Raw genomic sequence first — 21281 nt, 5'->3', positions numbered from 1 at the left:
ATGCACTGATCTGGTCCCTGAAGGGCTAAGTTCAGATGGAGAGAGAGGGGAGTACAATGGTCTGCTATGAAAGCAGCAGCATGTAAAGTCCATTCAACCACTCACAGCCAATTTCCCATCAGAGGGTCTCTCGACTCAACAATGAGATTAGCAGAGGTGAAGGTATGGGACACAGAAGTACAGTGTATAGGTGGGGGTGTAGGCATATGGGTGGGTGCTCAAACCTACAGAGCTATTTTAAATTCTAGTGGAGATCCTAATGTTCCAAAAGAAACAAATTAAGGTGGTGAGTTTGAAAAGTTCTACTCACTTTCACTTCAATAAAGTGTTGGACCAAGCTAAAATAGATATTATATATGTACAGTACCAGTCAAAACTTTTGGGGAAAGTATGTCCAAACTTTTGACTGGTACTGTATATGTGATACTGTCAGACTTGGCCTGGAATAATATTCTTTCAAAAACTTTTAAGCTGCTTAAACCAAAGGGGGAAATTATGTTAAGGGGTTTTAAACAAAAGCTGAAATTTGTTCAAGTAGTTCAAACCTGTAATGTGCAGTAAGGTATGATTACAAATGTAGATATTTTCAAAATAAAAGTCTTACAGTAGAGTAAGACGGCACCAGCCAGCTATTTGTCAGCTGTTATTAATGATGCCCTTGACCGTGCGCTCCTGTAGCTCTGGACACCCATGGCCCTCACTGCAGGAAACAGCAGAGCAGAGGAAGGTCAAACTCAAACGAGCCGTAAACACTTCAGTGTCAGTAACAGTGTCAGTGGCCCCTGGTATCCGCAAACTGGCTCAAGGTCAAGGTTGAGGGGGGGGGGCAGTTAACAGGGATCAACATGCTCCTGAAGACAATGGATCCATTTCTACGCTTGTTGCCCAGCAACAGAGCTGTGCGGGCAGTACGGGGTTAAACGGATACAGTGCTTTGTCACAAAGGATTTTATGACATTGTAAATCAGACTTTGAAAGCAACACTCCTAAGACAAGGTATTTGAAAAAAAAAAAAAGGAATATTTTATTGAATAATTCATTTCGGCTTACACCTTACCACTGCACAAAGGCAGTGGAAAGGTGTCTTGATCATGTATTTAAATATAAATGATGCTCTCCACATACAGTACTTTGCTGGTTGCTGGTGTAATAGTCCATGCATAGAAATACTCATTGGTCTACATTCACATGTATCAGACTTTGTGCAAAAAGATGTGGCCTAATCCAGCATCTTGAGCTGATACAGTAGGTTGATGCTCAATCAAACAATACTTTAGCACCGCGTCCTGGATGTTTCACATAAGTCTGAAGGTAAACAAACAGTTAAGATGCACGTTTAGAAATACGAACAGATGTTTAAATTAGCAGTTACTCAAACTAATTCATTCCTATTTTAATATGAAAACACTTAAAAAAAAAAAAAAAAAAAAAAGCAAAGACAGCTCATGAACATTAAAGTTTTAAACAGGTTAAAACTTCACACAGGAGCGAGCTGAGTAAAAGAGTTACACCCCTAGGAATCATTTACATCCTGAGCCTTTCTATATTTAATTATCAACATTTCTTTGGGAATGTCAATGCAAAGGCACTTAAAGGCACAGTGATGTGACTTTGGCATTAATGTCACAGTAAAACATAAGACCTCAGGGTCCAGTGAGCAGTGCAGAATAACTAAATGCCGTCATCACCACGAGTTACAGCAGCTAAAATCATTGCTTGGCTTTGTTCTGCTGTGCTCAGACGATGACTCAGGCAGGTCCCTACATCTTGGGGTCCTCACACAGTGTGCATCCGGGCTTCAGGTCGGCCTGTCTCTCCATTTGAATGGTGATAGAGTGGAAGTTATAGGAGGAGAAACAACTCTGTGTCATTTCTCTTAGGATCGTCTGAGCATCCACTGACTCATCTGTGAAGAATAAGGGAAAACAAAGGAAATAGCAACAAAAAAAATTGTTAAGTTGTCTTGCGTGGAGACTTTACTTTGAGACATTTTAAGAGTTTATCAATGTATTTGTCAATAGTCATAACTGGTCCTATAATGGCATATCACTGTGTTTTACTATGTTGTCATTCAGTATCCGCTTGTGCAGCCTCAGGTGGGGGTGTCCTCAGGAGGAGTTATAATTGACAAGAAGATTCTAAAGTAAATCATTTCTTAAAATGTTGGCTGAAATAAATGGAAGTTAACTGTCATTATTAGAGTGTATATAAAAAAATTAAATGTGGGTGATGCCAGAGGAATGGCTGTGCTGTGTTGCGTTACGTAAACATAACTAAACTGTGCTTCATCTTCAGCTGTACTTTGTCAGCGTCAGCTGTCAAGACTCACGTTTTGAGCTGAATGTTAGCTGGCTAATGCAGTGAAATGGCAGTTAGTATAACACAGATTTAAACACTATTTTTGAAAATGCAGTAGCAAATCATTGACTATTTATGTACACATCCAGCAGACACAGAGCAGCATTAGCTTTTTTGTGTGTGTGTATTTTAACATATTCCAAACTGAGAGAATGTGTGTCAAAAAATCTCTTTCAAGTTCATCTTAATGCTAAAAATCTGTTTGTTTTAGTAAAAACAAAGTTGATGTAGCCACTCACTGCGTTTTGGCCAACTCATCCATGACTCTAAGTTACAAGTGGCACCAATTTAAAAAAAGTAAAATGTGATTTAGATAATGCACAGACAGCTCATAGTTACACAAGACTCTTCTCACCTATGGCTACGTGTGCGGTCAGCACAGCCTGGTTCATGGTGAGGGCCCAGATGTGAAGGTTGTGGACCGCTGTGACCCCCTTCACTGCCAGCAGACCACCCCGCACCTCGCTGTACTTCACCCCTGACGGAGTGCCTGAGTCATAGATGGAAAAGACAACGAGACAAATAGTAAGTATAAGACTGAGGAAATGAATATGGAGTCAGAGAGCAGAAAACTGAGAAATCCTCCACTAAGCACAAATATATTGACATTAGGTGATTTTCCATCCACCTGTTTTTATGCGCATATTCAATTTGCTCAAAACATAAAAGCTGTAAAAAAATTTTTTTAAAAATTCAAAATTTGGCAAAAATATTTTTATGCTTTGCTGAGTTGGAAAAGTTGGCGCATTGATAAAAGCTAAATGCAACAGACTTAGAAAATAAATAAATAAATAAATGACGTCCATTGAGGAGACAAAAAAGAGGAGGAGCAAGTGAGGAGCGATGTGGGCACTGTACTTTTTCCTCATTAATACATGAAAACAACAAAAAAAAAAAAGGCCACATTTCCATCATGTTTTATACATCGCTTTCCTCATTTCACGTTTGCTGACGTCGACGACTTCTTCTTCATTTGCATTGTCTTCCGCTGACTTTCTCAACTCAGTTAAAAGAAACCACGTTCTTGTTTCGGAGCGTCGGCTTCGGAACGATGAACTCACCTTCCATCAGGACGACAAGGATGTCTCTCATGATGGTGAAGGTGGTGCACAGGACAAGTATGGAGAACAGGAAGGTGCAGATGGGGTCAGCTATCTTATATTCTGGCTGAAAAACAAAAACATAACGCAGAAAATGAGGGTTACATATTAACATCTGCGTGAAAATAATGTGATTGCTTTTGGTCCATAACCTGAGAACACTCTTTCTGGTGTTAAGAAAAGTTCAAGTTTGGAGGATAGAGCTCAGTATTTTATCTCTTTTTTAAAATCAGTAATGGTTACTCAGAGGAAAGGGACATGGGACAGCAGCAGTGAATTCAGTACTTCTTATGCACTGTAAGAAAAGCTCATAATTCTGCAGAAATGGCTGTCCTGGGAGAGGATGTGCAGCACAATGAAATTACAGAGCAGGCAGACACACACCAAAAAACAAAAGAGCATATGGACAGAAAATACAGCTCCATTCTTTCCTTCTTGCAAACAGCCACAGCCTTGTGCTGTTCGACAATTCCTCCAGGGTGAGTTTGTTTTTAGTACCAAATATACCAAGTGCTGGAAGCTAAAAATAATACAGGAATTAATAAATGAGAGCTACTGCACTAGATGCTGCAGTACCCTAACACTAACAGTCGCTAGGTTAAAAACAAAACTAAATCAACATAACACTTATTAATCAAAAGAGAATGTGTTGTTGTTCTTCTGGTTTTCTTAGTTTTATTATTTTTTATTACAAATCACAAATTACCTGTCCTGACCATCAGCTACATTATCCAGATATTTATTATATAAACAGACTTTAATACACTTAATATATTTTCTGTCTATTAAATTGAAAGAGTGCATTGCAAAGATAGTAATTAATTTGGTAATTTTTCATCTCTGTATGTAAAGACAATATGTGCAAATGGACTAATGCAAAAAAAAAAAAAAAGTATATTTCCTGGGTTACTTATTATTCAATTGGGGAAAAAATGCAATATAACAGTAGCCAAGAGCAACAAGAAATTAAATTTTATTTTCAATTGAATGATTTGATTATTTTGCTGAAACACACCAACTGAGCACATTAGTGAATGTTCAAGTCATTTCTAAAATATTCTTCATTCTAAACTATTTTCAACAAGTAAACAGATGTCTTATAGTTTCTTGTCTTGACTTTTGATGCGTTTCACACCTACTCTCTACACCTCACTGCCCCTCATGGGGTTGTTTCAATTTCTCAAGACTTTTCACCCTGTGTGCTCGCACACAGAGGCCCGATTCCAATCCAGTCTCTACACACTCCCACTCAGAGACGGAGTGTAACTCCGCGTGGAGTCACACTCGCGGCTGTGGAGTGTCTCTTCATTAAGGGGGAGAGAATAATTACAACGGCAAGCTTTCTCTGATCGAAACAGGAAATTCATTGTTACCCAAAATATTTCAGAAAGATATTGTGATTAAATCAATATTTATCTAAAACATAATCGTATACACCGCACTGACAAAGATGTAGGTGTGTGGGCAATGACATGGCCCTCATCACATTCATGGCATAATGAGCTTGTGAAAGGAAACTCATCAATTGAATACTAAATAAAAATTCACACCCATGCTTCTTTGGCTGCATTTCGTTTTTGCCGAACATGTTTTCATTTGCCATCTTAATCTAATTATATCCTTTTTTTTCCCCACAGATTAATTTTCAAATATCAAGTCAAATAAAAAAATAAAAATAAAAAAAAGAACACGTCCCGTTTTCTCGGGTACATTCATTCATTCCAAAATATGATGTAACTTCTAATTGCGTCATGTGGATGTGAAAATAGTCAAATGTCTGTTTGAGGAAATTTATGACTTCTCCTTTGGAAATAAACACACGGGACTCAGATTAGTAGGTAATATGGCATTTCATCCATCCCGGACTCAAAACGACGCTGCACAGTGTGCTTTGTAAGTCTGCGTCGATGCAGACTCGGTGTTGGAGGGATTTCTAACCCACTCCCACTCAAGGATCATTAGTTCGGAACAACACTCAATGTGGCGGAGCCTTCACACGAAAGCGCAAACAGAGTGAGAGCGGGTAGGGGGAGTGTGTGTGTGTGTGTAGGGGCCGGGTTGGACTTGGGCCAGAGACTCATTACCTTGAAGAAGATAATGATGGCGCTGACAAGCACGCTGAGGCTCTGGAGAAGATCTCCCACCACATGGACGAAGGCCGCTCGCACACTGGCATTGGCCTGCTGAGCCCTCCGTCCTGACAGGAAAAATAACAGGGTAGTAAAGCTAATTATACACTGGATTATAATTCATTATATATTCCATTATAATGTCATTATGATGGATTGTAATGACCCCACAGCACATATTCAGTCAAAGTACAGAACAGTGCGCTAAGGGGGAGGGGGGGGGGGGTTTGAGCAGTTTCATAGTTTCATGGCCGACAGTGATGATATTAGAGGAGAAAGTAAAGTGACAAAATAATGACTCAGACTAGAAACACACCGTGGTCTGGCCCGTTCTGCTCCACGTCCACGCGGTCATCATTCGAGTGAGCGTGGTTCGAGATCTGATCGTGTCCTTTTTTTTTCTTGCCACCGTGGCTGTGACCGTGCGAGCTGAGCCCGCCGTGGCTGTGGCCGTGGCCGGACTGGTGAAGGGTGAGGGCCATGCTGTCGAGAGAGGAAACAAAAAGAATGAAACTACTGAGCTCTGACAACGTACTACAACATCTTGAAGAGACCGTGAAGCTGGATTCAGTATTGCCCTCCTCTGTGCGTTGGCTTTAATTGAATCATAAATATTCAAAGACCCACTGTGCACTGGTAAAAGCCGTATAAATGAGAAATGAGTGTGTATTCTACTTACATAATATTGGCCAGCACAGCACAACCGGAGGTAATGAGCATGATGGTGCCCTCGATCTCGTAGTCATCGCTGATGAGGCGCTCCACAGCCAGGTAAACCAACACTCCTGTTACCAGCCAGATGGTGAAAACCGACAGCAGCGCACCCAGGATCTCTGCATGGGTGAAGAGCCGAGGAGAGAAATTAACCTGTGGTCAATCACTCGCCTGGAAGCTGCTCTAGGTAACAGAACTGAAGCAACTGAAGCAACTGAAAATGGCCTTAAATTCAATACACAGTTAAACATTACTACACACACACAGAATTCAAGTGTAGAGGTAGTGTAATTATTGGTTCAACACTTCTCATCATCACACTAAACTAAGATTTCACAGATGTTCTGGAAAACTTGCGGCAGATTAGGCATCATTCTTCTGTACAGAGAGCAGTGAAATTAGCACTGGAGGTCTGCAGTCTTCTCTAGTCTGACATTACATAACCCGTCCCAAAAAAAAATCTCATTGTGCATCAGCTAACACACATGACTTTCAGTGGTTTTGTAGCCAAAAAAGGATAAATTCCAAAGTAATACAGACAAGAGTGAACATGTCTTATCTTTCCCACTGGTTGACCCTGTATTAAAAAAAAAAAAAAAACTCCAACAAATGTCATCCTATTTGGTTTGAATATAAATAAGTATTCAAATAACTATCTCTTTAAAGTCGTTCTGATTCAGTAACAGCCTTCAATCTCGTAAAACATGTAGATATGGAAAGTAAAAACATACATCTTAAAGCAATAGTTCAACATTTGGGAAATATGTTTATTTGCTTTACTTCTGCCAGCTATGAAATGGTTTGGCACGTGATGGTCAGCTATAAAAACGACAAAATTGTTGTTTTTACACTTCGGTTTTTGAACAAATGAAACGAAGACAAGATATCACATGTTGATAAGTGAACTTTAAAGATGCTGGCAGGGGGATTATATTACCTTTACACACAGCCAGGCTAACTGCCTCAATACAATCCTGCATCAGTCTATCCATATTAACACACATCCAGCAACAATCACTAAACTAAACCACACTAAAAAACCCCGTGATGTTGGTGAGTTCAGAATCACAGGAAAAAATGTTTCAAGTGCAGCCACTGACTGATATATAAATATCGTCAATAGTGTACCTGCACGGTGCCAGCCATAGCTGAGCCTGTGTGTGGCAGGTCTGGAGGAGAGCCAAAGGGATAACAGGCTGATGATGAAGCTGGTGAAGTCCACCAGCAGGTGGGCAGCGTCTGTCATCACGGCAAGACTGCCTGCAAAATACCCACCTGCAGAAACAGACAGACAGCGCTGTTATTTAAATATTATATCACTTTGTTTTTAAAAAAAGAAAGAAAATTCAACTGTGAAAAAAATAAGTGATTAAGACAGATTGGGAAAAAGTGTAAAAGAAGTGAAGGCTGGAGAGAAGTGGTGACTGTGCAAAGGGAAGGAAGAGGAGAGGAAAACATACAAAAGAAAAGGAAGTGGAGGGTGAAAGAAAGAGGAGAGAAGCAGAAGTGAAAGAAGACAAAAATAGAAGAAGAAGGGTCAGGAGGAATGGGAGTGACTCAGCAGATAAATGATAAACTATAACTAAGTATCTGATTAACCATCAACTAGTCAATAAAGTATCAGCTAATGATCGGGTGTTACAGACTGAACAGGTCAGTGATCTCGTGATGGAAAATGTACTGGGAATGAAAATATGAAAAAGAAAACAGGAGCCACAGAGAGGAAAAAAAACAAGGATTAGAGGAGCAAAAATAAAGAATAAAAAAAAAGAATGACTCACCAAGGATTTCACCAATCATGAAAATCAGGCAGACAACAGAGACCACATACAGCCTCTTCCTGGCAACTTTCTTCTCTCGCTCGCGATCCTCCTGAGCACGGCTGTTGTCATGGCAATGTTTGATGCCGCCGATACCGTCGTTCTGTAATGCCTCCTGGTTGCTGCATCAACATTAAAATCAGAATAGAGTCAGTGAAGCAACAGATAACAGCATGTAGTTGACCTTTATTTTATTTTTTATTATGCTTTCTAGAACTGACTCATTACAGATTTCTTTAGTGCCTCACAGAATTATTTTGTTATCATTTAACCTCAGTTATTTATTTTTGCTCTATTGATTAACTGTTAAGCTTTGACCTATTGAGAAAGGTTTTAAAAAATTTGTTTATAAATCAGGAGTTGTCATCTAATTGCTTTTTTTTGTGTCCAACCAACGATCCAAAATCCAGAGATGTTCAAATAACAGTGTCAATCTCCCTGCTTCCAGAAAGAGCACAGGATGAATTGCCTGATATTTGAAAAACAAAAACAAACTGAAAGGGTAGATTGTAACATTTAATTCTAAATCACTGTTGTTTAGAAGTCACCGAGGAGCTATTCAATTTTTTAAGTGTCAGTTTCGATGCTCATGCAGCTCTCTGATCATGTCTGTAATATTCACCCACATGACCAACAAGAAACCAGCGTCATGATCTGATGAACAGCTGAACACAACCTCCAGGAAGAAGCAGCAACAGGCAACAGAAGATGGTCTAAGTCACTGTTGTCCCCTCAGCAGGATACTAATAGTTGCACAAATACCAGTATTTCAGCTGAGGGTCAAGTCTCTCTACAGGAACATTTCCACTTAGCATGTAAAGTAAATATCAGCAAATACAATGAATCAGTCAATTGAGCAACACAGAGAGAGTTTGGCTGTTGTGTTTATTCTAAGAAATTGCTTAATTATTAATAAAACATAAGAAAAAATAGGTCACAATGTTTCTCCCCCTGTGCACACCTCCCTGTGTTTTTAACTGTGACGTTTCCAATCAGGGAATGACCGGACATACTGCGCAGTAAACACAAGTCAAATGAGCAGGAAGGATGAACTGCTGCACGTTTGCGCACTGCTAATCCGGGCTGACCCCAGATCAGTCCCGTGTGGAAACCCAGCGTTTCGCAAACAAGGGAACGTGAGCAAAGACGCTGCCCACAGCACAACCACCATAAGTGAGACAGATTTATTTTTCACAACGGATAGAAAAAAGTTTGGATAACTCTTTATCCGACTGGTGTCTCACAGAAACTCACAGAATATTTTAAAAGGATTATAACTTGTATGAGAAAGACTTAATTAACATGATGTGGACACATTCACGTGTTCTCTCATTTCCAGTTTGACTTAGTATTTTTGGGAAATGTAAGAAATAAAGGTTTACCTTGCCACAGCGGTGTAAGTGTTCCTCCCATCTGTCACCAGGGGAACTCTCTCTGCATTGTTCTTTTTGAACATGATTCACGTCTTGGAAAATATGAGATGTAAAGAAAAAAAATACCCAAACTAAAACAAACAAACAAACAAAAAAAAATCTAAATCTAATTAAACGTATGGGCTAAGTAATTTTTGAGAAAGTTAATCTAAACTTTTTCTCGTTATGATCTTTCGTAGGCCTCGTTGTCTGCTTTTGAGAAGTGTTTTAACAGCCGCTGAACATCCTCTCAGACCATCCAGGTTGTGAACAGCTAAATATCTGATGCAGCCTTGTGACTAACATGGTTCGCACCGTGTGCAAACGCTCGGCCGCCTGCAGCAGCTCAGAGCTGGGTGATGAGAGGGACGGTTCCAAATTTTTGGTGAGAGGCTAAAACTTTAAAGGACAAATATCTTAACAAAAGGCTGGTGAGAAAAGCACCTGTCAGGCCCACAGACAGATAGGTCATTTCATCTCCCACGTGAATTTAGACCCCCCTCACAGGCCTATAGGTTAAACTTACATTTACATGAGTAATTAGTTGAATGAGTCCGCACTGCGCGTCAAAAAATCGGCGCGAGCGTGGCATTTTCTTAGTCAGCCACGCAAACCACCAAGCCCACTCGGGACCCGCCCACCTCTTTTGACCAGACGGCACTTTGTGGTTATACAACCAAACATAGTGCCGTGCGCTCCTTCCCCTAGTATAATCACATTGGCATGAATTTCTTAATCTATCCATGCTTGGTTCAATGACCACCTCCTGTAAATCAATTGTCATCCCTGAACCGAAAGCTGATTTAGTCGATCGCTGATTTTTTTCTTCACTCATGGATTCATCACGGTGACTGGGAATAGCAACTCTTCCTGGCAACAACTTCAGCTCTCTGCATTGAAAACAATTGTAATGGGGGGGGAAAAAAGTCTTAAATCATAAGAGATATCCCATCAAGTGTATACGTGCTAAAATACACGTGGAGTAGGTTGTAAGTGATTAGGCTATAGGCAAATGAATGAATGAATGAATGAATGGTCCTGGCACAATTTGATAATCTCTGCAGCTCTCAAGTAGCCTGTGTTGCTTCAACGTTTCTTTCCAAGATTTACCACAAGGTGGCAACAATGGATCACCAACAATGTATGAGATTACATGACTGTTCTTTTATTAAGTGACACATTTACAGATCATGAGTTGTGAAAGCGTTCAGAAAAACAGTCAAGGAATGTTAAAGGTTCATAAACTGCAGCGGTAAGTGAAGGTAAAAGTTCAGCAGCAACTGATCATGAAGTTCAAGTTACTAATAAATCATATTCACGCTAAAGATACAGTTCATTCACTTGAAAGCAATTTTGACCAAATGAAAAGCTAAAACGTCACACATGTTATTCCTGTGCCAGTTAAGCCTGTATTTGGAAACATCACCCTGTCCCTAAAGCTGGAAATCAGAGAGAATCCTCAAACACAAGGGGCACTGACTTTGTTTTAGTACCAGTGGATGTGTATTTCATTCAAATTTAAAATTAAATGTCATAAGTGACAAATGAAAATGCAGAATGCAGGAATTGCATTGCTCTTTTTAATTGAACCCCTCACATTAAGAGCTGTTGAGTGCAAGTGATGAAGTTATCTTGCTAACCCCATATTCTTCAGTAGCTGTGTGGTGTACAGGTCTCATCCAGATTTTAAATTGGAAATAAACTTTTTAAGATTTGAAAGACGCATTTTGGTCTTAGACATTACACAAACTTTTTATTTTTTATATCATTATTTAGTTTCATTCATTGTTATAGAGAAAACTGGGATTTAAGGTTCTCCCTTTAGTTTCTAACTTTCTAACTCTAAGCTGTGCATGTTCACAAATATTCACCAATCTGCTCTGGGGCACAGGAATAAGAAATGTGAATTCTTAAAAGGGGTTGGGTGCTCCTTTAAATGCACAATCCATGAGTATGATATAGTGTTTCTATCCTCAAAGCTTCTGGTGCAGAAAAATAACAGACTAAAATCATATATGTTAAAGTCATCATAGAACCTAGAGGGGACTTTATTAAAATGGTCATTAAATTTGAAAATGAAAATGTCATTTTCATTTTCAAGGGGTGATAAGGGGTGATGAGTTTGTAAGCCTCCTTGACATTAGCGTACAATAAGTCCAGTGTCCTATTATCTCTGGTTTGACGTGTGAAATATTGAGTAAATGTAGGTAAAAGTGGAGAACAGGGAGGCATGATTTAAGCCTCCAGAGATGAGGAGGAGAGTCTGTGGGTGTGCAGTGTTTGCAGTTTTCATGGTGGCGTGGATGACGTCACTGGCTGTGTCGGTGTGGGTGGAGCGAGGGATGTATACTGCTATGGCGATAGATAACTTCTTCCCACCCACATCAGTGCTTTTCAGTCTCTTTGACTGCAGCATTAAGTGCATGAGACAATCACACACTAAAAAAGCTGTTTTTCTTTTATTCTACTTGAGAGTAGTGACGTTTGTTTTCTTGAAAAGGTCTAAAAGTGGAGTCAGTTTGACTAAAAATAGCTTTTCAGTGTGTCAGGTCTATTTTGGTCAATACCGTCTGTGGACTCCAGAAAGTGGGCCTGTGTTTGGTTTGCCAAAGTGTTGTGTGTGTGTGTGTGTGTGTGTGTGTGTGTGTGTGTGTGTGTGTGTGTGTGTGTGTGTGTGTGTGTGTGTGTGTGTGTGTGTGAATAGATGGAGCCGTGGGGTTGCTAGGGGCTGCAGAGTGAGGGGAAAATGGCACGAGAAGGGTTAGTTACACATGGCTGTTCACACTGTTCTTAAGATCCTGACCCCGCAACAGGCCACTCACCCGGTCCATGAGAGCTCTGCTCACACACTGTGTGTGCTTGTTTGTGTATCTTTATGTGTGTACATATGCATGCACATGCTCTGCCCTCCCTGGACCCTCTTTAAACAGACCAAACAACGGACCAGAACCATTGCAAGCCCCAGTATTTTTTAAAGATGCACAACTGTTGTAGCCATGGCAACCACCCGCCTCCTCCCCTCCTCTCCATCCTAATGATCACTGTGTGTTTGCGTCTGATAAAAAGCCCCAAAAGTGGTATACAACTCCAGGTCAGGCATCTGGACAATGCACTGACGTCAGACCTGCTCCGTCACATTCACACTCAAGTGACACCGGTTCACTTTGCCAAGGAACTGAGGGGGCAATGTTTGAGAGACAGAAAGCAAGAAAAGAGAGAGGGGGTGGGGGGGGGGGGTGTTTGGAAGAAGAGAAAGAGAGAGCGAGTTCCTTATAAGTCCTCAGAAGTGCAAGAGATCTAATAACAGAAGAGACGGAGAGACCAGACGAGGCTGTATCTGCACTACAGCTGAGTAGACGCAGCACAGAAGAGGGTCCAGAAGAAACCCAGTTAGAAAAATTTAAGAATATCACTAACCCTAACATGATGGAAGTGGTCCTAACCAGACTGCGGGACTTCTCCTGCAAGACCTCCACCTTTGATGACTGTAAACCAGCCGGGCAGACTTCATGCAGGGACCCTCGAACAAGGACTGACCACCGCAGAGAAGGGTGCACAGCTGGAGGAGAGGGCACCAAACTGGACATCGAGAGTGCACTGGCCTGGCTGCGAAGAGAACTGGTAAGACTGGGGCTTGACTTAGTGTTCATGCTACTTTATACATCTATATCACTCCATTTCAGAGGTAAATGTTGTACTTTTACAGCTGTAGTCGCTAGTCACTTTGATTTACATATAAAATATATCCAGAAAATGTTTTATTTTTTTATTTTCTTGCATACAAAAATATAAACCTTGAGTGCTCCATAATTCAAGCCTTTTAAAGAGCCATTTTGCACAATGAGTACTTTTATGTTTGTTACTTTAAAGTGGGACCATGTAACTTTTGAAATAAGTAATAACTCATTCTGTACTTTACAAATGAAACATTGAACTCATGAGTTGATAAACACACCCCTGCTCAGGTCAATACACTCAGGGACTTTGTGGCTACAGCCTGACTTGGTCTGGTATGACCAGTAGCAAGTTATTTTAGCTAATGTTAGCAGACTTTAGCTCAATACTGCTTTGAAACAAACATTAAAGAGTCAATTCACAGATCTGACAATTTTCCTTCTTGGGCTGTATTGTTTTAGCATTTCACTAACTGGACATTTTCAAAAGTAGCCACAATGGCAACTATTCAGCAAAAGTTACATTAAGTACATTTTCGTCTACCGCTGGAGATACATATAATATATTCAAATTACTCCATAGTTTAAGCATGACAACATATTTGAGCTGTCAAGCCCTCTGTGTGGTCCTCTGATAACGTTAAGATTCCAGCGAGTATAAAGGCATTTTATTGTCCATTATTCCGAAGGTCAAGACATTTGTCACCCAAATAAAATGACCTCCGGGGTCACGCTGAATGTTTTTGTGTGGGAGGCCCAAGTTATTGCCTTTTTGTTCCTAAGATGCATGTAGGGCATGTTGTTACAATGTCAAGCCCCTTTAAACCAAAGAGGCTGTGTGTGTGTGTGTGTGTGTGTGTGTGTCTGAGTCTGTATGTGTGTGTCTAGTTGCACCTCTGTGAGCAACAGTGTAAGTCTCATTGTTACGGCCTAATATATCACTCGGCATTAAGTGCATTCACCCAGACAGCTCGTCATGGTAACCGAGGAGAAACCACGCGTCTGAGCAGGAGCTGGACAAAACGCTAAAAACAGAGGCCTCCTGGTTGGTTTTTTAACAATCCTCTGTAGAGCAGCAATGAATGACAGAACCTGCATTCTACTCATGTTAAAGAACAAGTAGAATTTACTGTATTTCAACCCAGACCTTATTAAAATATTGTTTCTCATCAGTTATTATGAGCAACAGCTTCAGCTTTGGCAGACTCTGTGCTTAAACAAGCTCCTCTCAGACCTTTAAAATTCAGGATAAATGTCAAGGTCTATGTAGTGGCTGCTGCTGTTTATGACCTTGCAAACAGCAGTTGACAAAATGACCTCACCTCATAGCTGTCCTGGGGCTTTTGATCATATCACATGATCTTCAGCTGCAGAAAGAGAGAAATGTAAATGTTCAAATTTCCATTTTTTTTTTATAATGAGCATTAAACCAAAGATTAAACTACACAAACATATAATTCTTAATTATATGTATTTAGTTATATTATTTACTTACTTATCTTATATCCTGGATAAATTTGTGCTAATCTCATGTACAACCACAGCTGAGATTAAAGTATCACTTCTTGTGATGAGTAAACAAAAAAGTGGTGGAGTGCCCCTTTAAAGGCCTGAACGATTGACCAGTTTGACTGTGGTGCAATAACATAATTTCCATCATGAAGTCTGATTCACAACCTCATCTCTGTGATGAATGCAGAGTAGAACTGTTGATTATCCGGCGTAAAAGTATTTGTTATTTTTCAGAGTCGCATCCAACAGACACCTTCTATGTAAAAATACAAAACCATTATTTCCACTTCACGCTGACCAATGGTGAGCCTGCTGAAGTTTGTGTCACCGCCAATCAAATCTCAGTGTGATCTGTTCATGTGTTCCTATAGGGAAAGATAACAGGACTTTTTATAAGAGCAAGTACAATGGCTACCTCTTGATTTAGACTAGTGGTTTCAGTGGAACCGCAAAAGAAAAAAGGCGCATGCAGATGCAGATACACACATTCACACTATCTGAAAAGGGCTGGAGTTTGGCATAAGGAGCTGGAGCCTGCGGCATGCTCACATCTCCAAATCCCTCAAAGGAAAAGTCCATGTTTAGTCTCTCATTCCTCCAAGTGTTGACAAAGGCGGTAAAAACCAGTATCTTTCAATCGGAGCCCAGTCTCAGCCTGGTGCTGTAATTAAGAGAGAAAAGAAATGCAGATCGGAGCAGAAGGTTTTTTTGTCTGAGACATTCCTCACTCGTTAGGACAAACTTGGACTCTGAAGTTGGTGGAATTCTGAATATCTTATTTTACAATGCCAGCAATTAGACAGCCTCCCATAAGAAAGGGAAGAAAGAGAACAGCGGAGAGATGCATTTGCATTTGAAAGAAGGCAACGCTCAAATGAAATGGCTTCGCACTGAGCACGAACCTGTTCAGCTTGAAAAGGTAAGAAACTCAAGTTCAGTTTGAGTTTCTCATTTCTATCCCTCACCATATCATATTTGGTCCTGCCTGTGAGTTTTGTCTCTATCAATTAGGTAATATATCTGTGGTGTATAAAAATCTAAACTAAACAGATGTGTTCTCTCTGTGCAGATGGAAATGCGTTCCCAGGACCAAGCACTGATCCGACAGCTGATGGAGCTTCACTCCGGCATCCAGGAGCTCAAGCAGGAGTTGTCTGAGGAGGAGCAAGAGGAGGAAACAGATGAGGAGGAAGAAGAGGGCAGCTACTGGGACTCTGAGAGCGAACAAGGAAGCGGCAGCGTCTACTCCAGCTCAGGGGAGGCGGGCTTTTCCATTTCCTACCTGAAGATGTCTCCGCCCCTTCGTTCAGGGGTTTCATCGAAGAAAGCGTTCAGCAGGAGAAGCTCTGTGCCTTGAAAAATTCAAACTATTACAAGAAATTCCAACTTTTGAAGTCTCTCCTCAACTTCCGTTTATCCTCTGAGACAGTCAACAGAGACAAGGTGGAGCAATTTCCCACCATAATTTCTCTGCCCCCCTCTGAATTCTTTTATTTTATGATTTTTGCTTTGAGAGAAACCAAACAAGAGGATGAAGTGGAGTTAAGGAAAGAATCAGCAGTGGTGTCATGTCGGCTTATCATTGCCTCACTATGTTGATGCAGAAGTAATGTTCATTTAAATCCTCACACTAATTACAATATGTCATTCTAATGGCTTCATTAGTTTACAGCCTTTTTTTGTGATTTCTATTTTTTTTAACAAAAATATATGACACTGTAGATGAATACATTTGCTAAATCTGACAGGCTGCTCAGAAGGATTTAAAGGAACTGTTCGACATTTGTGGAAATACATTTATTCACTTTCTTGTTGAGAGTTAGTCACATCCAGCTGTCGGCTGGCTTCGTTTTGCATAAAGACTGGAAACAGGGAGACAGTTAGCTTGACTCTGTGCGAAGGTTTTGAGTTTTTATTTTTGTACGGATTAAATAAATGCGATATAATCTGTTAAATTGTGAGATTTAGCATTGTTGGTTGGCAGATTGTGTCGCATTTGTGCAGAGCCAGGCTTGCCGTTTTCCTGTTTTTTGGTCTAAAAGCTAAGCTAAGCTAACCAATGGATGTCTGTAGCTTCATATTTAATGGACAGACAGTAAGAGAGTGGTATCAATCTTCTCCTCTAACCCTAAACGTCCTATTCCTTTAGTGTTTGACAGAATAGCACAAGCTGTGTATTAGACATTGACCTAAAGGCAGTCCTTGTTGTCTTTGTGTAGTATTGTGTGTCTGAAAGTAAGAGAAAGTTTTCTTCTCTATGTAGACAAATATTCATGTTAACAGTAGCTTTGAAGACAAACTCTCTGCTGGATTTTTCAAACACTGTACAAATGTTAAATTCTGGATTTTCTTGTTTATGTAAAACTCTGAGAAGTCTGTGAACCTGTCAATTATCAGTGTGTGTGTGTGTGTGCGTGCGTGCGTGCGTGCATATGTGTGTGCATGTGCTGGAAGCTCACTGACCTTTTACGACCTGCAAAGAGAATGGCTTCAATGCCGCAGCAGGACAGCGTGGAGTTCATTGTATCTTTATTATACACATGCAGTGATAAAACATTCTGCTGACAGTAATACGCTGTTGGACAGAACTTATAGTTTTAAATATCTCTCTGAGAAACAATTAATACAGTTAAGTTAGTGAGCCAACCTGTAAATCCATGTTTAAAATGGAAACTGTGGTTATATTGCTGATGTGTAGAAAGAATCTGTGAACTGTATAAGCTAGACTTGTTTGGAAATGAGATGTGGATGTATTTATTAACCAAACGTGAACTTTTAGCAGTATTTCAAACAGATGCTGTACTGCAGCAGTACAGTATGCCAGCATAATAAAGAGATGAAAATAGTGGTTGCACTCTTTATTTTTTGTCCTCAACATAAAAATGTTTTTTGATTCCATCTTTACATTCAAAACGTCTTGTTCCCCATCTCACGCAGAAACAAAACATGTACAAACAGCTTTCTCTGGCACAACTCTGCAAAAGTGCAAAAAAAAAAAAAAAAAAAAAATCTAATTTAAACGTGCCAGCGTCACACAAAACCAGGCACCTTTTATCCTTCTTATTCCTCTACCCGGACTACTTTACATGCAACTGGTGTCTATTTTGTACCATGACATATTTTATTACAATGAGGTTTTCAGCTGCATCAGAGCTACTTCCTTGTCCACCCATGGTTTCCAGTAAGAGCATTTTTTTTTTTTTTTCTACCTGCTCTTCCTCTAGTCACTCTTAGGTCTTCCCCAGAGAAGGGGTTCTCTGCTGGGGCCGGTTACTGCTGATCCTCCCCCTCTACTTCCACACCTCCGTAACTCTCCCTCCTCAGTCTTTGGATCTCTGTGTTGAGCCCCAGCAGTGTCTGAGCCAGCTGGAGGTCCTGTGAGCGCATTTCCAGCTGCATGACAACAATGAAAGAACTGAATCAGCATGTCAGGAGGTATAATGTATACACTTCGGTCTAAAGACAGAAGGATGAGATGATTACTAGGTTTCTTTTTCCTATTTTCTCTACATCAATACACTGCCATCAACAACGAAAAAAAATCAGGGCCATTTCTGGACATTACAACGAATAACAACTGTTGCAAACTACAGAGAAAAAGCACTGATTGTCAAATCTGTAAGTTACCAGTCACAGCTTACCAGTTCAGACCTCAGCCAGGTTATCGCTCCATCTATCTGCGCCCTCCTCAGCTCCTCGTTGGCTTGGTAACTTCTGCCGATGCTGACTGGTCTGACAGTGGATCCCGAGTGTTGAGGATCTTCTCTGGACTCCTCTGTTGCTCTGAAGGCATGAATGAGTTTGTTTTTAATGTTCTCCAGCACCATGGTGGACAGAGTATCCTCGCTGTGACTGTCCCGGTCCATGCTGAGAGGGTATGAATGTGCGGGCAGTCACGTGTTGCTTCCCAGCACTTTCTGTGACAGAAAACAATTGACAGAAAACTTTTGGGATCCTCTTCTCTTTCTTTTTCTCCTTCTCCTTCTTTTCACCCCACTGGATCTCCAACTTATGAATCCACTCTTGAGTCGTCCTCCTTCCCCTGTGTGAGCAGGACTCCGCAGCACAAGTTTTTGTGCCTCTGCTCAGCAGCTGCAATCATCCCTTCGCCTGCCTGGAGTTGAACTGGCTTGTTTTGTCATTGTTACTATGGAGAAACAGTCCTCCGCCCCCCCCCACCCCTCTCCTCCTCCTTTCCGTAACACTAATAGGAATGGTGGAAGATCTCGGACAAAGACTATTGTTGCCTCCAAAAGGAACTGAAAAGACCCCTGCAACCATCGCCACAAACCCCCCCCCCTCCCTCCCTCCCCCCTTTCTCTCTTTCTTTTTCTCAGTCAATCCCGCCCCCATACAATTCCAGTGTGAGAAATGTGTTGTGAGTGAGCTCTCATTTGGACGAAAGTGCCCATGTGTAAACCTGAGTGTGTGTGTGTGTGTTTGTGTGTGCCTGCCTGCATGTACAGCGTGCACAAAATCCATCACAACCCCCAGTGGACTTTTTTTCAGTGCCTCTCCCTAAATAAGACCTGCTTGTCAGCTTAGGAGACAGACAGGTTGGGCGAGGAGGGAGACACTGCCTCAGTGTTAGCCGATTCAGAGGCACAAAGGCCATCCTACGGTGAAATATAACCAGGCCCTTTGTGCCCAAGTTAAGTCCATTCCCTTTGGGGTTTGTGGGATGGTTTTTGGCACCGATGAACAGTTTTTCCCCCTGACTTTTGTACAGAGATGCGATAGGGGTCTAGTGTATTTTCCTGCCTGACTTATGGGCCTGGCTATGAGAAGTGAGAGGACACGTTTTGGAGGGGACGTCACACTCAGTCATTGCTTTCAAGTGCACAGCTTTTTCCCAGGGCAGTTCCTCACCTTTAGGAAATATTTAGCTCTCTTTTAGTGTTGTGTCGTAGGGAAACAAAGAAAAGCAGTGTGTTAGTGTGTGTGTCAGAGAGTGAGACCTTGCGACGTCCAAAACTCTCAGCCAAGTTCTGCTCCACACATTGACCATTAAATAAATGGCTTTGATTTGCAATTCTGTCATAAAGTAATCTGTGGACCGGTGGATGAGCATGTTGGACAGCGTCAGACAGAGCGGTGCACTTGTCAGAGCTCATAAGATGTGAGCTATGACTCCATTTGTGCAGAGGTCTGTGGAGCGTGAGAAGAGCTAGGAGGGATTGGGCCATCAGTCTTGAAGGTCAAGGGAGCAGGGCGACGTGTGACAACAATGACAGAGACAAACAAACTGCCAAGTACACAGAGTGAGCCTCAGGTGGTGGGATAGAGGGACAGGGTGGTGGAGAGAGTGAGAGTCCCGCATTGAAAAATGTGACTTAAGTAAAAGTATTTAAGTAGAATTGGCAAAATGTAGTTTAAGTATTTAAAAGTAAGAGTATTCAATGCAGAAACATGTCCCGTGGGATTTTAATATCATCATTATTACTCGTTCATGTGTAAGCAGTGGTTTACTGTTGTAATTTGTTGAGGTGCAGCTAATTTATAACTATCTTAAATAGGACATCTAATCTCCTGATCTTGATTAATCAACTGATGCCCATCACAATTATCCAGAGCCCAAAGTGACACCTTCAAATTTCTTGTTTTGTCTGAACAATGGTCAAAACTTTAAGTTATTCAGTTTACTACAGTTTAAGCAGCAAATCCTCACTTTGAGAAGCTGAAATTATTTAATATCATGCTATGCAATTCTGCATTAAAACTGACTTGAACTATTAATCACTTGTTGAAATTGTTTTAATTTTCAGTGACTCATCATTTCAGCTCCAACTTTATATGCTGTGGAGTAATTTAATCTATAACAACACATCACATCTTTTAAATTCTTCATATGTTTTGCATGCAAATCTTAGTCGGCGATGTAACTAGTCACTCCAGCTGTCAAAGAAATACTGTGGAGGAAAACGTTCAACATTTCCCACTGTGTTGTAGTGAAAGTATAAATAGTACAAATGCCTCAAATCTTACTTGAGTCAGTGGTGACTAAACAACCCTGTCACTAAATTGTTTTACCAGTCATGTTGTGCTGGCAAACGTAATCACTGTCTGTACTATTCGCAGAGGTAATAATATCTTTGGTGTACAAAGCACAGGACTCCAGACACCCGTCAGTGGCTAGATTTAGCCAACAAAAGAACTTTGGTTAGTTTGGTTGGTTAGGGTTAAGCCTTAAGACCATGATCCCGACTGTGATCAACAACAGTTTACAGACATATCCTTGAAGGTTAGGGAGAGATGGTGGTTTCAGTTAAATGCTGATAAACACATCGTCATTCAAGTCACTGTAGGCTTTTTCTGAATTAAATCAGGCCGTGATCTTTCTCTGATCTTGTCATCTCATGAACATGTCATTCAAAGGATGATGGATCACTTAAGTAGCAGCTCTTTGGGCGGGCGGGTCATCCATATTGAAAATTAATATTCAAGCTTTTGAACCACTGTTGGGTGTATTGGTATATTGTGAAAAGATGGTTGTAATATTACCCTCTGTGTTTTTGTATCAACTAAGAGTAATGATATTTTGTACATTTCTAAAGAAAAGGAT

At 40.8% G+C, this 21281-nt stretch overlaps 2 protein-coding genes across 2 annotated transcripts; one reads left to right on the top strand and one right to left on the bottom strand.

The window, feature by feature from the left end:
- Positions 1 to 1023: 1023 nt before the first annotated feature.
- Positions 1024 to 9828, bottom strand: slc30a8 (solute carrier family 30 member 8). Its single transcript, XM_022747281.1, has 9 exons — positions 9504 to 9828; positions 8083 to 8243; positions 7430 to 7576; positions 6267 to 6420; positions 5904 to 6070; positions 5543 to 5655; positions 3420 to 3525; positions 2714 to 2848; positions 1024 to 1906 (listed from the first exon to the last, which is right to left on the bottom strand). The coding sequence occupies exons 1-9, from the start codon at positions 9575 to 9577 to the stop codon at positions 1761 to 1763; spliced, it is 1203 nt and encodes a 400-aa protein (XP_022603002.1). The 5' UTR covers positions 9578 to 9828; the 3' UTR covers positions 1024 to 1760.
- A 3011-nt stretch (positions 9829 to 12839) lies between these two features.
- LOC111223239 (protein FAM167A-like) lies at positions 12840 to 17566 on the top strand. The gene is made up of 2 exons (XM_022747306.1): positions 12840 to 13154; positions 15789 to 17566. Exons 1-2 carry the CDS (start codon positions 12957 to 12959, stop codon positions 16074 to 16076), a joined length of 486 nt encoding a protein of 161 aa, XP_022603027.1. The 5' UTR covers positions 12840 to 12956; the 3' UTR covers positions 16077 to 17566.
- Positions 17567 to 21281: the final 3715 nt, after the last annotated feature.

The sequence above is a fragment of the Seriola dumerili genome, unplaced genomic scaffold, assembly GCF_002260705.1.
Source record: "Seriola dumerili isolate Sdu_G_001 unplaced genomic scaffold, Sdu_1.0 BDQW01000110.1, whole genome shotgun sequence".
NCBI classification, from domain to species: domain Eukaryota; kingdom Metazoa; phylum Chordata; class Actinopteri; order Carangiformes; family Carangidae; genus Seriola; species Seriola dumerili.
The sequence above is the reverse complement of the archived record's forward strand: the minus strand, read 5'-3'. Positions and strand labels throughout refer to the sequence as shown.

Coding starts and splice junctions, on each gene's coding strand:
- slc30a8 (XM_022747281.1), bottom strand. CDS start 9,577: ATGTTCAAAAAGAACAATGCAGAGAGAGTTCCCCTGGTGACAGATGGG. Junction 8,244..9,503: donor ACTTACACCGCTGTGGCAAG/GTAAACCTTTAT, acceptor ATGTTGATGCAG/CAACCAGGAGGCATTACAGA. Junction 3,526..5,542: donor CCATCATTATCTTCTTCAAG/GTAATGAGTCTC, acceptor TTTGTTTTTCAG/CCAGAATATAAGATAGCTGA.
- LOC111223239 (XM_022747306.1), top strand. CDS start 12,957: ATGATGGAAGTGGTCCTAACCAGACTGCGGGACTTCTCCTGCAAGACC. Junction 13,155..15,788: donor CCTGGCTGCGAAGAGAACTG/GTAAGACTGGGG, acceptor CTCTCTGTGCAG/ATGGAAATGCGTTCCCAGGA.